The 17,323-nt window shown below is 43.0% G+C and overlaps 1 protein-coding gene across 2 annotated transcripts in view; it reads left to right on the top strand.

Moving 5' to 3' along the window:
* Positions 1 to 17,323, top strand: part of LOC126094600 (neuroendocrine convertase 1-like) — a 484,920-nt gene that overhangs the window by 429,807 nt on the left and 37,790 nt on the right. For both annotated transcript variants that reach the window (XM_049909072.1, XM_049909073.1), the window contains exon 11: positions 2,820 to 2,986. In XM_049909072.1, the coding sequence (XP_049765029.1) occupies positions 2,820 to 2,986 (167 nt within the window). The remainder of the gene's footprint in view (positions 1 to 2,819; positions 2,987 to 17,323) is intronic.

A 17,323-nucleotide genomic window follows, 5' to 3' on the forward strand; every position in this document is an offset into this window, starting at 1 on the left:
CAAATTTGTTTCAGAGAGGTTACTACTTGAATCTCAATGTTTTTGTGCTAGACAATTCCAGGCAAAATTTAAAGAACAACGGGAGCCTCTACAAGTAGTTTTCTATGGCCTGGAAAAAGCCTTTGATTCAGTACTTAGATCTGCCATGTGAAGGTACTAAGACACGCTGGATGTCCTGTAACTCTGCATCTGATTCGTTCCTAATCAAATGGTTCAAATGGCTTTGAGCACTATGGGACTTAACTTCTGGGGTCATCAGTGCCCTAGAACTTAGAACTACTTAAACGTAACTAACCTAAAGACATCACACACATCCATGCCCGAGGCAGGATTCGAACCTGCGACCCTAGTGGTCGCGCGGTTCCCGACTGTAGCGCCTAGAACCGCTCGGCCACCAAAGGCGGCCGTTCTTGATCACTCAGGGTTTCAAACATGGCTGTGTGCTTACTCCAACGTTCTTTGCACTGTAAGTGATTGTCATGCAGTGTAAATCATCTGCAAATGACCAAGCACAGAGATTAAGTTTCTTTTTGATGGAGATCTTTTCAGTTTCGCAAGACTTCGACCACAAAGACTTACTCGGATTACACGGGTGAAGCCACTACTGTATGCCAATGACACTGCATCTCCCACTCGTACATAGGAAGAGTTACAACATGCAGCTGCCTTAAACTGCTTGAGATCTAGGTCTTGTTCTCGCCATCAATGGGGAAAAAAACAAAGGTATCTGTTCCAGGATTAATTCTCCTCTCCGTCTTAGACACGGCACTGGAGCAGGTTGATTACTTTCCATATCTTTGAAGCGTCTCGTCTAAACGGTGTACCTGCGAACAGAATGTTGATAAAAGGATTGGAGGTGTTCCTGCAGCCTTAGGACGGATAATGCGCAGAGTCATTATGAATAAAAACCTAAAGCTGCATATCAAACTAATGGTGTACAGAGCTGTTGTCATTTCCACGCCCCTGCATGACTGTGAAGCTTTGATACTCTGTCGCGACAATATCAGAATTCTAGAGCGCTTCCACCAACAAAAAGTGAGATACATCTTTAACATTAAATGACAGGACCATGTGAACAACACTCCAGTATTTGAGAAAGTGTATTTGAACATCACTGAGGCAAGTGAGATGCTTAGGACGTGTTCATCGCATGAGTGATACAGGGATTTCCTTTATGGTGAACTCTTCTCTAGCAGTAGTCCTCATAGAGACCCTCTTAAGTTTTAAGGAGCAACTAAAACACGTTATAAAGAAGACTGGTATAAATATATATGCATAAGAAGAATGTGCTGTGGACCGCTCACTGTGGAGAAAACGACATCCACCGCTGTCAATGTGTTTGAAGGAAAGAGTCACAGACACGAAGAGGCCAAGCGACAAGCGAGAAAGCTCCATCAATTACGACCTCACCGTCCTCCAGTCATTCACAGGGCTTTGTGTGAACGCATGTTTAATGCCAGAATTTGCCTGTTCAGCCATCTAAAACACATCCATGAGTTGATGACACGCTCATTCCATCAGGAAGAAGGTATGCAAACTCAGAATCGAGCAGCAGCCGACGACGACGACATGTGAATCAGAGGGTGGCGATGTGCATATCGAATGGGTTCGTTCGGTTCAGATCAAAGGCACTGTTTAAATTTAGCCGTATCCCTGCACCGTCTTACAAAACACTTGATACATTTTTGATTTCTCAATTGCTTCTCACAACACACACCATTAGAAGTTATTTTAAAAGCGTAAATAACTGTTCTAAGTTATTAACAAACTTTTTTTAGTGAGGAAGATCCCCAAAAAATGCTATGTAGTTGTGCAGTCGAAAAGTATTGCGACTAAGTCTTCGTAAAATCACACATAAAATCATGGTCAGATGTTCATCTCGGTGAAAACCTTGATGAGTGTGGTCGCCATAATACAATGAGACGTCGCAGTTCTTCTCAAACTCCAAGAGAACTGTTTCAGAAGCATTTGCAAAAGAGAATGTCAAATCAACGGTTTCCCTTATCTATATCATCTTGACATTGTGAAACTCTACGAATATACGTGGGAGGCGGGAAACAGACACTAGTGAAAAGAAAAATAAGTGGGACCAAGGCGTAGGAGGTATGTACACTATGTCAGAAGGATACGAAACGTCGAATGAATAGATACAAGTGTAATTCTTGTGGTGCTTATCTCTGTCTCCATCACCGCACTTCAATACACAAACACGTGTGTGAGAAGAAAATGACATTCGGGGTGAATGTACTATCATTAAGACGACGAAATTCACTTGTTTTTATGAAGGTGATTCGTCAAAACTTATTGTGGATTCAGCCGCGTCGTATAATTACTTGCTTTTGCCAACTGATGTTCGCTGCATACTGAACTACGTTGTTAATTTACGATACAAAGAATAATGAAATTTGATACTCTTAACCATACGGTTTTATTCCAACAGAACCTTCGATTAAGGTTTAGTTCTTATTGTAGCAGAAACAACAAATGCACCTCAGAGATGCCCCGTGACCATTCATGTTTTGCAAAATCTGACTCTAGCGGAATATTAAAATATTTTATTTCTTCCCTATAAACTTTAGTTTCTTCTTAGTTTACTGCTCGCAGAATGCACAGCAGGACTACAATGGTGAGTATCTCACTCCTTTCTAGCTTACTGTCTCCCTTTCACTTCTTTCAACTCTCAGAACTGTAGTCTGATTTGTGAACGAGCTGTAGATAACCTTGTGCTCTTTGCACTTCATCCATGACAGAGAGGTTTGTTGTCATATTCCCTTTAATAGGGCCGGTTCACCTACTGACTGCTGTACGTCTGTTTAAAGGGACAACACGTCGATAAGGCAAGGCGTTCTGACAGTGGCGCACTTCCACACGGACGGGTGTGTGGGCACGGAGCGCGAAGTCAATTTCCTGGAGCACGTGGAGTTGCAAGTGAATCTGCGCTACTCCCTGCGGGGCGCCCTCGAGATATACCTCACGTCCGCTGCAGGTATGTGACAGCTGCATGGCCGTGGAGATCGAAATCATATTAATGCAGAACGTGGTGCTGCAAGTAAATCTGTGTTTCTAGCTGTGTGGTGCCTTCCAGATATTATCTCGTGTCCACAACAGGGAGGCGGTGGCTGAGTACCCACAGGGCGCGAGCTCACATTTATGAAACATATTGAGCCATAAGTAAACCTACATTACTAGCTGCATAGTGCCTTCGAGATATTATCTCCCATCCGTAACAGGGACATGGTGGGTGCATGGCCATGGAGTGTGAGATTATATTCATGGAACACATGGAGCTGCAAGTAAGCCTGTGCTGCCAACTATCCGGAGTCTTTTAGATATTACCTCACGTCCGCAACAGATACGTGGTGACTGTGTGGCCATGGAGACTGACATCATTTTCGTGGAGTACATAGAGTTGCACATAAACCTGCGTTACTAGCTATGTGGTGCCTTCCAGATATCTTATTATCACAATAGATACATGGTGGCTGAAGCGCCAAAGAAACTGGTATAGGCATGCGTATTCAAATACAGGGTTATGCAAATAGGTAGAATATGGCGCTGTGGTCGGCAACGCCTATATAAGACAACAAGTATCTGGCGTAGATGTTAGATCGGTTACTGCTGCTACAATGGCAGGTTATCTAGATTGAAATATGTTTGAACGTAGTGTTATAGACGGCGCACGAGTGATGCGACACAGCATCGCCGAGGTACCGATGAGGTGGGGATTTTCCCGGGCGATCATTTCATGGGTGTACCGAATATCAGCAGTCCGGTAAAACATCAGATCTCCGACATGGCTGCGCCCGGGAAAAAGATCCTGCAAGAACGGGATCAACGATGACTGAGGAGAATGGTTCAACTTGACAGAGGTGAACCCTTCCGCAAATTGCTGGAGATTTAAATGGCGGGCCATCAACAAGTGTCAGCTTTGGAACCATTCAACGAAACGTCGTCGTTATGGGCTTTCGGAGCCTAAGGCCAACTCGTATACCCTTGATGACTGCATGACACAACGGTTTATGCCTCGCTTGGGCCCGTCAACAGCGACATTGGACTGTTGATGGCTGTAAACACGTTGCCTGGTCGGACGAGTCTCATTTGAAGTTGTATCGGGCAGATGGACGTGTATGGGTATGGAGACAACCTCATGAATCCATGGGCGCTGAATGTCAGTAGAGGACTGTTCTGGTGGAGGCTGTGTAATGCTCTGGGGCGTGTGCTGTTGGAGTGATATAGAGCCCGTGATACGTCTAGATACGACTCTGATGGGTGACACGTGCGTAATCATACTGTCTGATCACCTGCGTCCATTTATGTCATTGTGCATCCGACGAACTTGACCAATTCCAGCAGAACAATGCGACACCACACCCGTCCACAATTGTTACAGAGTGGCTCCAGGAACACTCTTGTGAGTATAAACACGCACTGTCCACCAAACGCCCCAGACATGAACATTATTGAGCATATCTGGGATGCCTTGGAACGTGCTGTTCAGAAGAGGTTTCCACCCCCTCGTACTCTTACGGATTTATGGATAACCCTGCAGGATTCATGGCGTCCATTCCTTCCAGCACTAATTCGGACATTAGTCAATGCCACGTCATGTTGCGGCACTTTTGCGTGCCGGCGGGGGCACTTGTACCAGTTTTTTTGGCTCTTCGGTGTATATGAAGTACGTGGTGTTGTAAGTAATCTTGCACTACTACCTGTGTGGTGCTTTCGAGATATTTCTCATCCATGACAGGTGCATGGCAGATGCATGGACATGTAATGCGAGATCGTATTGATGGAGCATGTGGTGCCGCAAGCAAACCTGCGCTACTAGCTGTGCAGTGCCTTCGAGGTATTGTATCACATCCGAAACATTTGCATGGAGGATTCGTAGCTATGGAGCGCGATATCGTACTCATGGAGAACATGGAGCAGCAAGTTAACCTGCTCTACTAACTGTGCGATGCGTTAAAGGCGCTCTCTCTTGTCCGCAACTGATGGTGGCTACATTACTGGGGACTGCGATAGTCAACCACCAGCCTTCATTGATGAAGCGCCAGGAGAACAGCTAGTAGCATATTTAGCTTTTCTATTTGTGTTCTCTGTCTAGTTCTTAAAATCTTTGTGTATTTATGTGCGCTTGCAGAGCTTAACTCTTAAATTCATTGTGTGTTTTTGTATTTGAGAGGTATAGTAACAGAGATGTGAACATTCGTGCGTTCTGTAGGGTAGCAGTCATTTATTTCATTTTATACGAAGATGGTATCTGTTCTTTCGGACATGTCCGAAAGAACTGATACCATCTTCATAGATATATAGTTAAGGCTCACCGGCCATTGACCATCTTCTTCTGTGCGGATACACAAACAGTGCCCGAACTCTTACGGGGATCGGCAGTAACGCCGCGAGTAATTCGTATAATCGGCAGGGGCACTATGAATATAGAGCGGTACAACAAGTTGAGAATGTAGGACTCACGGGAGGCGTGCCAGAGATATGTCTCTGCAGTCGCACTATCCACTGTGTACTGGGTGACTCAGATGGACAGAGCGTCTGCCATGTAAGCAGGAGATCCCGGATTCGAGTCCCGACATTTTCAGCTGTCCCCTTGACTTATGTCAACGCCTGTATGCAGCTAAGGGTATTCATTTCGTTTTAACATTTTAATTTATTTGTTTGTTTTGGAGGGGCAGCCACCGATGAATACAGCCAGTAAGTCAAGTCGTTGACCACTATTCAGTCACCAGCCAGCGTCCGTTGGTTAAGCACAGGGAGAGTAACGAGTCTCATATTTAACTTCTCTGTTTGTTTTCCAAGTTTAATTCTCAAGTTAGTAGTAGTATGATGGACAGAGTGTGTGTGTCCTGTGTGTGGACGAAGGAGGAGCTGGCTTAAGACGCTTATGACCACGTTGAGGCGTGGTACACTCTGCAGCAACGTTTCAAACATGTGATTTAGTCATTATTTTATTCCTCAATCATATCAAGTGAGGAAGTCATGCTAAACGCTAGTAAATTAGCTTATTACACAAATATTTCCGCATGTATTTTTGACAAAACTGGTTACGTAACCGAATGTACATATTATTACGATGACTTGTTTTCTACTCAAGTCTAATGATTTTTAATATATAAGTAAGAAAACAACTCATGCAGCTCATACCTTAATTCAACAGTTTACTTTGCTGTTTTGTTGATACTTTTGATTTTATTGTAGTTTAGTGTGTTGCAGTTATAATACTTAATAATGTCCTGAGGCCGAAATCTAGATTGTGGAACACAAGCTTTTGTACAGTCAAATGGGAGTTGTTCGTATTTATGAAACTCGCCATATTACTTGAGAACTAGAGCAATTTTGTATACCAGTGACAATAATTTTCTTACGAAGAAACTCTTCGTTTTCTTTCCTTTTCAAGTGCCAGGCTTATACGATTCTGTGACCTGTGTTATTCGGCAACATGTTTCCATTTGTTATTGTATCTGGTGCGTTTGTCATTTGCAGCATGACCTTCCAAATCCTTTCTTTCAAGCTTTCCTTCACATTGTTTTCCACAGCCTTCGATATTTCTTAAAATGTCATTAATGCTGTTTTTTGCTTTTCTTTCTTTCCTAATCCTACAGTTCACTTCAACAAAATTCGCCTGATACTGCAATTTTTTAATAGAACTTCAAAAAATTTATGTTTGAACTCATTTTCAAAGGATCTTTGTACTGTTTTTACAAATAGTTGATATTTAAATCTAGCTTATTTTTACAATATTATGAAAAGGACAGTGGCCACTCACCATATAGCGGAGATGCTGAGTCGCAGAAAAGCACAACAAAAAGACTGTCAGAAAGTTAGCTTTCGACCAACAAGGCCTTTGTCTAAAACCGACAACATACACACACACTCACGTTTGCGTGTGTATGTTATTTTTTACAAAGGCCATGTTGGCCGAAAGCTAACTTAACTGTATATGATTCCTATGTTCAATTACATATGGCTAGAACGAAATGATTTTGATGCAGAGACAGTATTTATTTAGGTCACCAGATCACACCATACACTCCTGGAAATGGAAAAAAGAACACATTGACACCGGTGTGTCAGACCCACCATACTTGCTCCGGACACTGCGAGAGGACTGTACAAGCAATGATCACACGCACGGCACAGCGGACACACCAGGAACCGCGGTGTTGGCCGTCGAATGGCGCTAGCTGCGCAGCATTTGTGCACCGCCGCCGTCAGTGTCAGCCAGTTTGCCGTGGCATACGGAGCTCCATCGCAGTCTTTAACACTGGTAGCATGCCGCGACAGCGTGGACGTGAACCGTATGTGCAGTTGACGGACTTTGAGCGAGGGCGTATAGTGGGCATGCGGGAGGCCGGGTGGACGTACCGCCGAATTGCTCAACACGTGGGGCGTGAGGTCTCCACAGTACATCGATGTTGTCGCCAGTGGTCGGCGGAAGGTGCACGTGCCCGTCGACCTGGGACCGGACCGCAGCGACGCACGGATGCACGCCAAGACCGTAGGATCCTACGCAGTGCCGTAGGGGACCGCACCGCCACTTCCCAGCAAATTAGGGACACTGTTGCTCCTGGGGTATCGGCGAGGACCATTCGCAACCGTCTCCATGAAGCTGGGCTACGGTCCCGCACACCGTTAGGCCGTCTTCCGCTCACGCCCCAACATCGTGCAGCCCGCCTCCAGTGGTGTCGCGACAGGCGTGAATGGAGGGACGAATGGAGACGTGTCGTCTTCAGCGATGAGAGTCGCTTCTGCCTTGGTGCCAATGATGGTCGTATGCGTGTTTGGCGCCGTGCAGGTGAGCGCCACAATCAGGACTGCATACGACCGAGGCACACAGGGCCAACAGCCGGCTTCATGGTGTGGGGAGCGATCTCCTACACTGGCCGTACACCACTGGTGATCGTCGAGGGGACACTGAATAGTGCACGGTACATCCAAACCGTCATCGAACCCATCGTTCTACCATTCCTAGACCGGCAAGGGAACTTGCTGTTCCAACAGGACAATGCACGTCCGCATGTATCCCGTGCCACCCAACGTGCTCTAGAAGGTGTAAGTCAACTACCCTGGCCAGCAAGATCTCCGGATCTGTCCCCCATTGAGCATGTTTGGGACTGGATGAAGCGTCGTCTCACGCGGTCTGCACGTCCAGCACGAACGCTGGTCCAACTGAGGCGCCAGGTGGAAATGGCATGGCAAGCCGTTCCACAGGACTACATCCAGCATCTCTACGATCGTCTCCATGGGAGAATAGCAGCCTGCATTGCTGCGAAAGGTGGATATACACTGTACTAGTGCCGACATTGTGCATGCTCTGTTGCCTGTGTCGATGTGCCTGTGGTTCTGTCAGTGTGATCATGTGATGTAGTGCCGACATTGTGCATGCTCTGTTGCCTGTGTCGATGTGCCTGTGGTTCTGTCAGTGTGATCATGTGATGTATCTGACCCCAGGAATGTGTCAATAAAGTTTCCCCTTCCTGGGACAAGGAATTCACGGTGTTGTTATTTCAATTTCCAGGAGTGTATTTTTATAATGCAGTTAAGATAATTCTCAAATAAAGAAACTCCACCTGCTTTCTTTTCAAAGACCATGTTCATTCTTATTGCCAAATTCAGATTTCCTTTTCCTGCAAGAACGGGATCAACGATATTTATTTCGTTCTTCTTTTGTCAAAATCAACTACTTTTTACAATGAAAGTATCTTTGTTGAATCCCGGAAATCTATCACTGATTTGAAGCACAGTAAACATTTTTTATAGTGAGTGTACAAACCTCACTGAGCCATAAGAACTACACGTTATTAGGATTCGAAATACATTTAGCACTCATGTGAATCACATAACAACAAAGACCACCATAAATCGATACGCAATATCATACTTCGGCTATTGTGGCAGACGTTTATATTCAATTACGTCTAGAAACCAACTGCGAGAAGTTTCCGTTAATTAGATTTAGGCATAGTTCCTCCAATTTTAGGCAACATAACGGGCAACGATTTTTCTTCAGCCAACTCTATCAGTTGTCAAGTTTCCAGCTTTCTCCCAGTTCATGTTCTTGCATTGAAGGTCTTTACCAAAAGTTAATTTCCAGGTATTACGAGGTCTTCCTCTACACCGTGCAGTCACAATAATGCGATCAGCTGTCAAAAGAATGCAGCGTGGGTCACTACGAGTCGTGCTGGAAAAGTTTTACTTAGGCTCTGGAAGGTATGGAAAGGAAAGCGGAGTCATGCCCGCTCCAGCGCCGTGGCCAGCTAAGGTTGGTTTATCGGCTGTGGGTCTAAATGTTCAAAATGTTCAAGTGTGTGTGAAATCTTATGGGACTTAACTGCTAAGGCAGCGCCGGCTTTAGGGTGGGGCGACCCGGGCAGTCGCCCAGGGTGCCGGGGCCCAAGGGGCGCCACGTACTAAACGCATGTAAAAAAAAAAAAATTATAATTTACATTCACCCATTTCGCGAAACTAAAATATTATTCAGTCTCATTCAACATACGTCACTAATCTCACGAATGCGCGATGAATTCGGGGTAGCAGAAGAGAAATCATGCTGAATGCAGTCTTCGTATTGTCTGCAACCATCCATGTTTGACGCGGGCTAGCACGGGCTCTACCAAAGCGCCTCTCTTATTTGTTTCAAGAACTGCAACAAGGAAGAGCCCATACAGCCGCACCATCTCTCGTTCACAACAGAAACTACCGGTCGCTCCAAATAAAAGAAAATACAGACTGTGAAATATACATTACATTATGATTTAATTAATACGAATGTATTTATATCGAATATTGTGACTTAATGACTCATGTACATTAATTAATAGATCATGCAATGCGTGCACTTCATTCATAGAGAATTCTCCCCTAACGTACTGAAATAATACAGCGCCACACAATGTTTGTTAGACTGCATATGTTAGCAGCGCTACGATTTGCACCCGCATGTCAGTAATTGTCAGTAAGAGTCGGAGGCAGCGGTCATGTTTTCGTGGCTGAATAATTGTGAGTGAAACGAGTGTCGTGACTGTGTCAACATTTTAATTTTCTGGTAAGTGCGAAAAACATTTTTATCTTTCAGTTCAGGTTTTTTTCTAGTTACGTCTACTGATAGGTGAATTTCTTTATTTGTTATAGATCGAATATTGTGGTCGCGACATAGAGCAGTGTCCAAGCAATAATTTGTCAAATTATTAAATCATGCCAGAAGAGAAGGAAATGATTAAAAAAAAGCTTTCTGGTTCAGAAAATCGGAAAAGAAAAGCTGAAAAAGAAAAAGTTCTTGAAGAAACTAAAAAGCACATGAATATTTATAAGTACCTTAAAGGAAATTCTAAGGCAAATACTTCAGATATTGAATCAAAAGTCCATGTATCAGCAAATATTTCTTCAGACTGTGAACAATTATACACAAAAAATATACAATCACCTATTGAAGGTGATCAAATTGACCAGCGCAGTACATCTTTGCATGAATCCTCTGATATTTCTCCAAGTCAAAATCAACACATGACATCTGTGGTCGATGAAAGTATCAACGTTCTTGCAATAAAAGAATACAATGTTTCTGATGTAGGTACGTGGCCAAAAGTACTTAATGCTAGAGATATAGATCGCATTACAATATGTGGACCCTCACAAGTATGTCTAAATAACTTTCCAAAAAATGAAAATGGGCGTCATTTCTCTTCAACTCATTACACAAGAAAACTATCAAACGAATAAACTATCCGACGACGGTGGCTAGTTTATTCTGTATCAAACGACAGTGTCTTTTGCTTTTGTTGTCGACTGTTTGATTTAAAATCAACTACTAATTTGACTACCACTGCGGGTTTCAGAAATTGGAAACATTTAAGTGAAGCTCTGAAACTGCATGAAAATAGTCCTAACCACAAAAAAGCATTTACTCAATGGACTGAAGCTGAAATCAGGTTTAAAGCTGGATTAACTATTGACAAGGAAGAACAAAAGCTAATTTCTAAAGAAAGTTTACGATGGAGCAATGTGCTTCAAAGATTGATGCACATTACTTTGTATATGGCTGAAAATAATACGGCATTCAGAGGGTTATCAGATAAATTATTTACCCCAAATAATGGAAAATTCTTAGGTCTTGTACAGTTATTGGCAAAGTTTGATCTAATCATGGAAGAGCACGTCAGACTGGCATTGAGTGGTGATTTGGCTGACCATTATTGCGGCAAAAATATACAAAATGAATTAATAGAACTCATGGCATCACACGTTATGTCTACAACCGTATCCCGCATAAAGGGTTCAAAGTATTATGCAATCATAGCTGACTGTACTCCAGATATAAGCCACAAAGAACAACTTTCGATAACTTTAAGATGCGCCGACATAACAGAGGATGGCGCAAGTGTAAAAGAACATTTCATCTCATTTCTGCAAATAGATGATACAACCGGTGAAGGTCTCACAGAAAGCATTTTAAAAACATTGAGTGATCTTGATCTTAACATTAATGACTGCTGAGGACAGGGCTACGATAACGGCGTGAACATGAAGGGGAAAAATAAAGGCGTCCAGAACAGAATTAAGAAGTTAAATCCACTAGCTTTTTTTGTGCCATGTGGATGCCATAGTTATAATTTGGTATTGTGTGATGCGGCAAAATCATCAGTAAAATCCGTGACACTGTTCGGAATGTTACAAAAAATGTTTAATCTATTTGCTGGATCGGTAAATAGATGGAAAATTTTGACCGACCATTTGAAGATATACACCCTGAAAAATGTAAGTGACACACGCTGGGAAGCTCGAATTGATAGCGTCAAAGCGGTCCGTTATCAATTATGCAAAATGCATGACGCTTTGGTTTCCTTGGCCGATGCTACTGAACAAAGCGATGCTGCGGTGTCACACGAAGCGACAACACTAGGAGGACAATTAAAAGACTTCAGCTTCATTGTTTCTCTCGTGACATGTTATGATGTTCTGTTTCAAATTACCGTTGTGAGTAAAGCAAGTCAGTCACCCACAATCAACTTTGTCGAGTTTATGGGAATCCTTGACAAATATTGCTCTTATTTGGAAACATATAGACAAACAGGTTTCGAACAAGCTATTGTAACAGCAACTAAACTGGCTTCGGATCTTGATACGCAGCCATCATTTAAACCACAAATGCGATTAAGACGTATTAAACGCAGGCCGGGTGAAGAGGCTGTTGATGATCAAATAACTGACCCAAAAAAGAAGTTTAAAGTAGAGTTTTTCAATGCACTGTTGGACACCGTGCACATATCCATGAAAGAAAGATTTGAACAGATGCAAGAATTTTCTGCGACGTGGAGTTTTTTGTTTGACATTAAAAAAATTCAAAATAAAGAAGAACTAATACAATGCTGTTCTAAATTACAAGAAAAGTTAACTGCAACATGAAGTCAGATATTGATGGAAATTTGCTGTGCGACGAAATTTTAGGCCTGCAACACTATCTCGAAGACAGCCAGGCAACGCCTATTGAAGCCTTAAACTTCATAAAAAAGCATAATCTTCAAGAGTTATATTCCAACATTTGGATAACGTTACGTATTTTGCTAACAATACCAGTGACTGTCGCAAGCGGCGAACGCAGTTTTTGCAAACTGAAGTTGATAAAAACGTACTTGCGGTCTACAATGTCTCAAACAAGTCTAACCAGTTTGGCCTCACTGTCCATTGAAAATAAAGTTGCAGAAAACCTGGACTTTGCTAATCTGATCAGAGACTTTGCCGACAGAAAAGCGAGAAAAGTAAAATTTTAGTTGTTTATAATTGTTTTTCATTAGGCGTAATATGTTTTGTGTTCAGATGACTGGCAGAAAATATAGGTTTATGGCTTACAGTTATATTAAATTCAATAAAAATATGGTACCCAATTCAAAATTAGTGTTTTTTCGTTATACATATTACCTCCTATATATAAAAATCAATTGTTGTGTGTTAGTCTCACCAAAACAAAGAAATGGCTTGAGCAATTTGAATAATTTTTGTTTTGTTTTGTTCGCTTTAGTACAGGGGTGCTTCAGAAAAGAAAAGATATACGAGCCTGTTTCAACCACATTTTACGCATCTTTTCTTTGTTTGGAACACGCAAAAACAATTTTCTGGAGTTTTTGTAGATGTACAGTGCAGTACTACGCAATATGTTTAGACAATTTCCCAAAACGTGAATGCCCAAACAATATATCACTGCTATACTGACTGTTACGGCAGCGACAGCAGCATGCTGGACTGACGTCACAGGCTACACAAGACTCACATGGAGCGTCTTAGCGGGCTTTCAGATTATTTGGATTTCATTTCCATTTGAAAAAATAAAATACTCAAATTTACGATGGAAAAAACCATGTTATGATCATAAGATGACGCCATTAACCACTTAAGACGATTTCTAGAAAACAGTCAAATACCGTGTTGCAAAGCACTGCCAGGTTCGCTATTTATACAATAAAGGGCGCCAACTGGACGACTCGCCCGGGGCTCCTGGATGGCTAAGGCCGGCCCTGTGCTAAGGTCATCAGTCCCTAAGCTTACACACTACTTAACCGAAATTATCCTAAAGACAAACACACACCCATACCCGAGGGAGGACTCGAACCTCCGCCGGGACCAGCCGCACAGTCCATGACTGCAGCGCCTAAGACCACTCGGCTAATCCTGCGCGGCGGCTGTGGGTCCGCGGAGCGAAAATACCAGTCGAGGATTCCCATAGATTTTCGATGAGGTTTAAATAAAAGGAGTTCGATGGCCAGGGGAGTACACAAAATTCATTCTGGTGCCCCTCCAACTACGCACGTACACTATGAGCTGTGTGGTACGTTGCATTACGTTGCAGCTACTGCTGATGGAAAACAAACTGCATGTACGGGTGGATATGGTCACCAAGGAGAGATGCACAGTTACGTTGATCTATTGTGCCTTCCCCAGAATCACGAGATCTCACAGGAAATGCCAGTAAAACATTCCCCAGACCTTAACACTCGCTCCCCCGGCTTGGACACTTTGCTTTCAGACGATACACGCCGTACAAAGTGATTAGTAAACTGGACTCGCATTCGGGAGGACGACGGTTCAAACCCGTGTCCGGCAATCCAGATTTAAGTTTTCCGTGAATTCCCTAAAGCGCTTCAGGAAATGCTGGTTCCTTTGGCAGAGCACGGCCAATTTCCTTCACCATCCTACCGTAATCAGAGCTTGTTTTTCGCCTCTAGTGAACTCGTTGTGGATTAGACGTTAATTAGTAATTAGGAGGAAGCTCCTTCCTATGTCGTACAAGCCCAACAGCCATCTGTCTGATGAAGCATGAAACGTGGTTCATCTGAAAACGCCATCTGCAGCTTCTCAGTGGGAGGCCAGTTGCCATACTGACGTCCCAAGTCCAGGCCCCGTCGCCGATGTACAGCAGTCAGCATGTACGATATAATTTAATCACGGCGGCACGCTAACAGTTTATAAACTCGGCCGTTTCCAGAAAGCTTCCACCTTTGACCCGAAAACAATGATCATGCCCTTTTCTAGGTCAGATAAATCGCTCCATTTCGAAATTACGACAAAGGCTGCGCTGTTTTCCGCATACCCCTGGTAAGTCTTATGTAATTTACACTGGTGCTGGAACCTGCCATATATGAGTGGTTAACGCTCGTAGGCGTCGAACATAGGCGGTGTTCACATTAGTATGATTGGATCGTATGTTTCTGATACATGCGTTGGTTTCCACGACAGTGCTGATTTGGATATGTTTTCATATTTCATGCATAGAAGAAACCCCAGAACTTTTAGTCTTTTTTCGGCAACGACCTGTGCAGGCTGTGTAGACCACTACTTTTCAGCACTTCCTCATATGACATGTAGCTGTGATAGTTGACCTTCATAATTCATCATAAGCAATGCTGATAAAAAACATTGAGTTTGTATGTAGATTTTGATCTCATTTTCCAGTTCGCACACGCTTATATGACCATCGGTATGATGCATCTATGGTCTAGGAGTAGAGATTTTAATTAGTAAATAAAACATCCTTTGCCCCGGGATCTAACCACACCATTGCTTAAATTCGGAATAAAAGCAAATCCAGCATAAGAAGTCACCTTCTTTATGCCAGCAGTACCGTGAATGAGGACGGACGAGCGACAAATGTTCAGGGTACTCTCCTGCCCTTGGGATGGGAAACTACCCTTCTTGGCCGAAGAATCAGCAATAATCAACAGCGTGAGGATGCAGATGGTAATGGAAAACACTGCATTAAAGACACATAATGTGTATTCACAGGAGATGTGGCCTGTAACTGAAAAAATTTCAGGACGATCTCTCCAGTGACAAGAGATTCCAGACTACTCCCCCACTCGGATCTCTGCGAGGGCACTGCCAAGAGCGAGGTGACCATAAGAAAAAGATGCAATAACGGACGAAAGGGTCATGTTCTACGAGTCGGGGCGTGGAGTGTCAGAAGTTCGAATGTGGTAGGAAAACAAGAAAATCTGAAAAGAGAAATGCTAAGCCTCAGTCTACATATAGTGGGCGTCAGTCAAGTGAAATCGAAAGAAGACAATGTGTTCTGGTGAGATGAGGATAGGATAATACCTGCAGCAGCAGAAAATGATATAACAGGATAAGGATTCGTTATGAATAAGAACATAGGGCACGGAGTGAGATGCTGCAAACTGTACAGCGATGGCGTTGTTCTCATTACAATCGACAGCATACCAACAGTGACAATAATTGATCAGGTATACATGCCGACGTCGTAAGCAGAAGATGAAGTCGTAGAGAAAGTACAATACTGGCCATTAAAATTGCTACACCACGAAGATGACGTGCTACAGACGCGAAATTTAACCGACAGGAAGAAGATGCTGTGATATGAAAATGATTAGCTTTTCAGAGCATTCACACAAGGTTCGAGCCGGTGGCGACACCTACAACGTGCTGACATGAGGAAAGTTTCCAACCGATTTCTCATACACAAACAGCAGTTGACCGGCGTTGCCTCGTGAAACGTTGTTGTGATGCCTCGTGTAAGGAGGAGAAATGCGTACCATGACGTTTCCGACTTCGATAAAGGTCGGATTGTAGTTTATCGCGATTGTGGTTTATCGTATCGCGGCATTTCTGCTTTCGTTGGTCGAGATCCAATGACTGTTAGCAGCATATGACGATAGTGAAAGGCTAATTCAGTACGTAAAGACAGACAAAATCTAATAGTCATGAGGGAATGGAATGCTCTTATAATGGAAGGATTAGAAGAAAGGGATATTGCAGAATATGGGTCTGGTAGTAGGAATGACAGAAGAGCAAGTCTAACTGACTTCTCCAATAAAGTTCAACTAGTAATAGCTAATACACTGTTCTAGAATCACAAGAGGAGAAAAGGCAGAGAGATACGGGAAGATTTCAGTTACATTACATCGTGATCGGGCAGAGATTCCGAAATCGGATACTGAATTGTAAGGCGTACCTTGGAGCAGATACAGACTCAGATTACAATTCAATAAGGATGAAGAGGTGGTTGAGATTTAAGAAAATAAAACGGGAAGAAACACTGCGCCAAGAAATGGGGTATGGAAGCACTAGGAAGTGAAGTGATTCGCTTGAAGATCTCTGAGGCTATAGATACTGCGATAATGAATAGCTCAGTAGGCACATCAGACGAAGAGAAATGGACACCGCTAGAAAGAGTAATCACAGAAGTTGGAAAGAAAAACATAGGTACCAGGACGGGAAATGCGAAGAAACTATGGTTTCAGAAGAAATACTTCAGCTGATCGACTAAACAGAGAAGTATAACAATATTCAAGGACATTCAGGAATGTAGAAATACAAGACACTTAGAATTGAAATAAATTCTCCCTAAGGCGAAACGGCTAAGTGAAAAATGTGAAGCAGTCGACAAAAATTATTGTCGGATAGAATGACTCAACATAGAAAAGTGAAAACAACCTTCTGTGAAATTAAAAGCAGGGGTGGTAACATTAAGAGTGGAATGGGAATTCCACAGTTAAATGCAGAGGAGAAAGCGAATAGGCGGAAGGTGAACAGCGATGGCCGCTAAGGGGGGGAGGGGTGGGGGGAGGACCGCTGCTGACGAGGTAGAAGAAGAAACAGTAGTCGATGGAAAAGATAAGGGATCCAATATTAGAATCAGAATTTGAAAGAGCTTTAGAAGACTTATGATCAAATTAGAAAGAAGGAATAAATAATATTGCATAGGAATTTCTGCAATCATTGGGAAAAGTGGCATATGGTGTGTAAAATATATGAGATGACGATATACCGTCAGACTTTCGGAAAAAAGATCCACACAGTTCCT

Source organism: Schistocerca cancellata, chromosome 8 (genome assembly GCF_023864275.1).
Source record: "Schistocerca cancellata isolate TAMUIC-IGC-003103 chromosome 8, iqSchCanc2.1, whole genome shotgun sequence".
Taxonomy (NCBI): domain Eukaryota; kingdom Metazoa; phylum Arthropoda; class Insecta; order Orthoptera; family Acrididae; genus Schistocerca; species Schistocerca cancellata.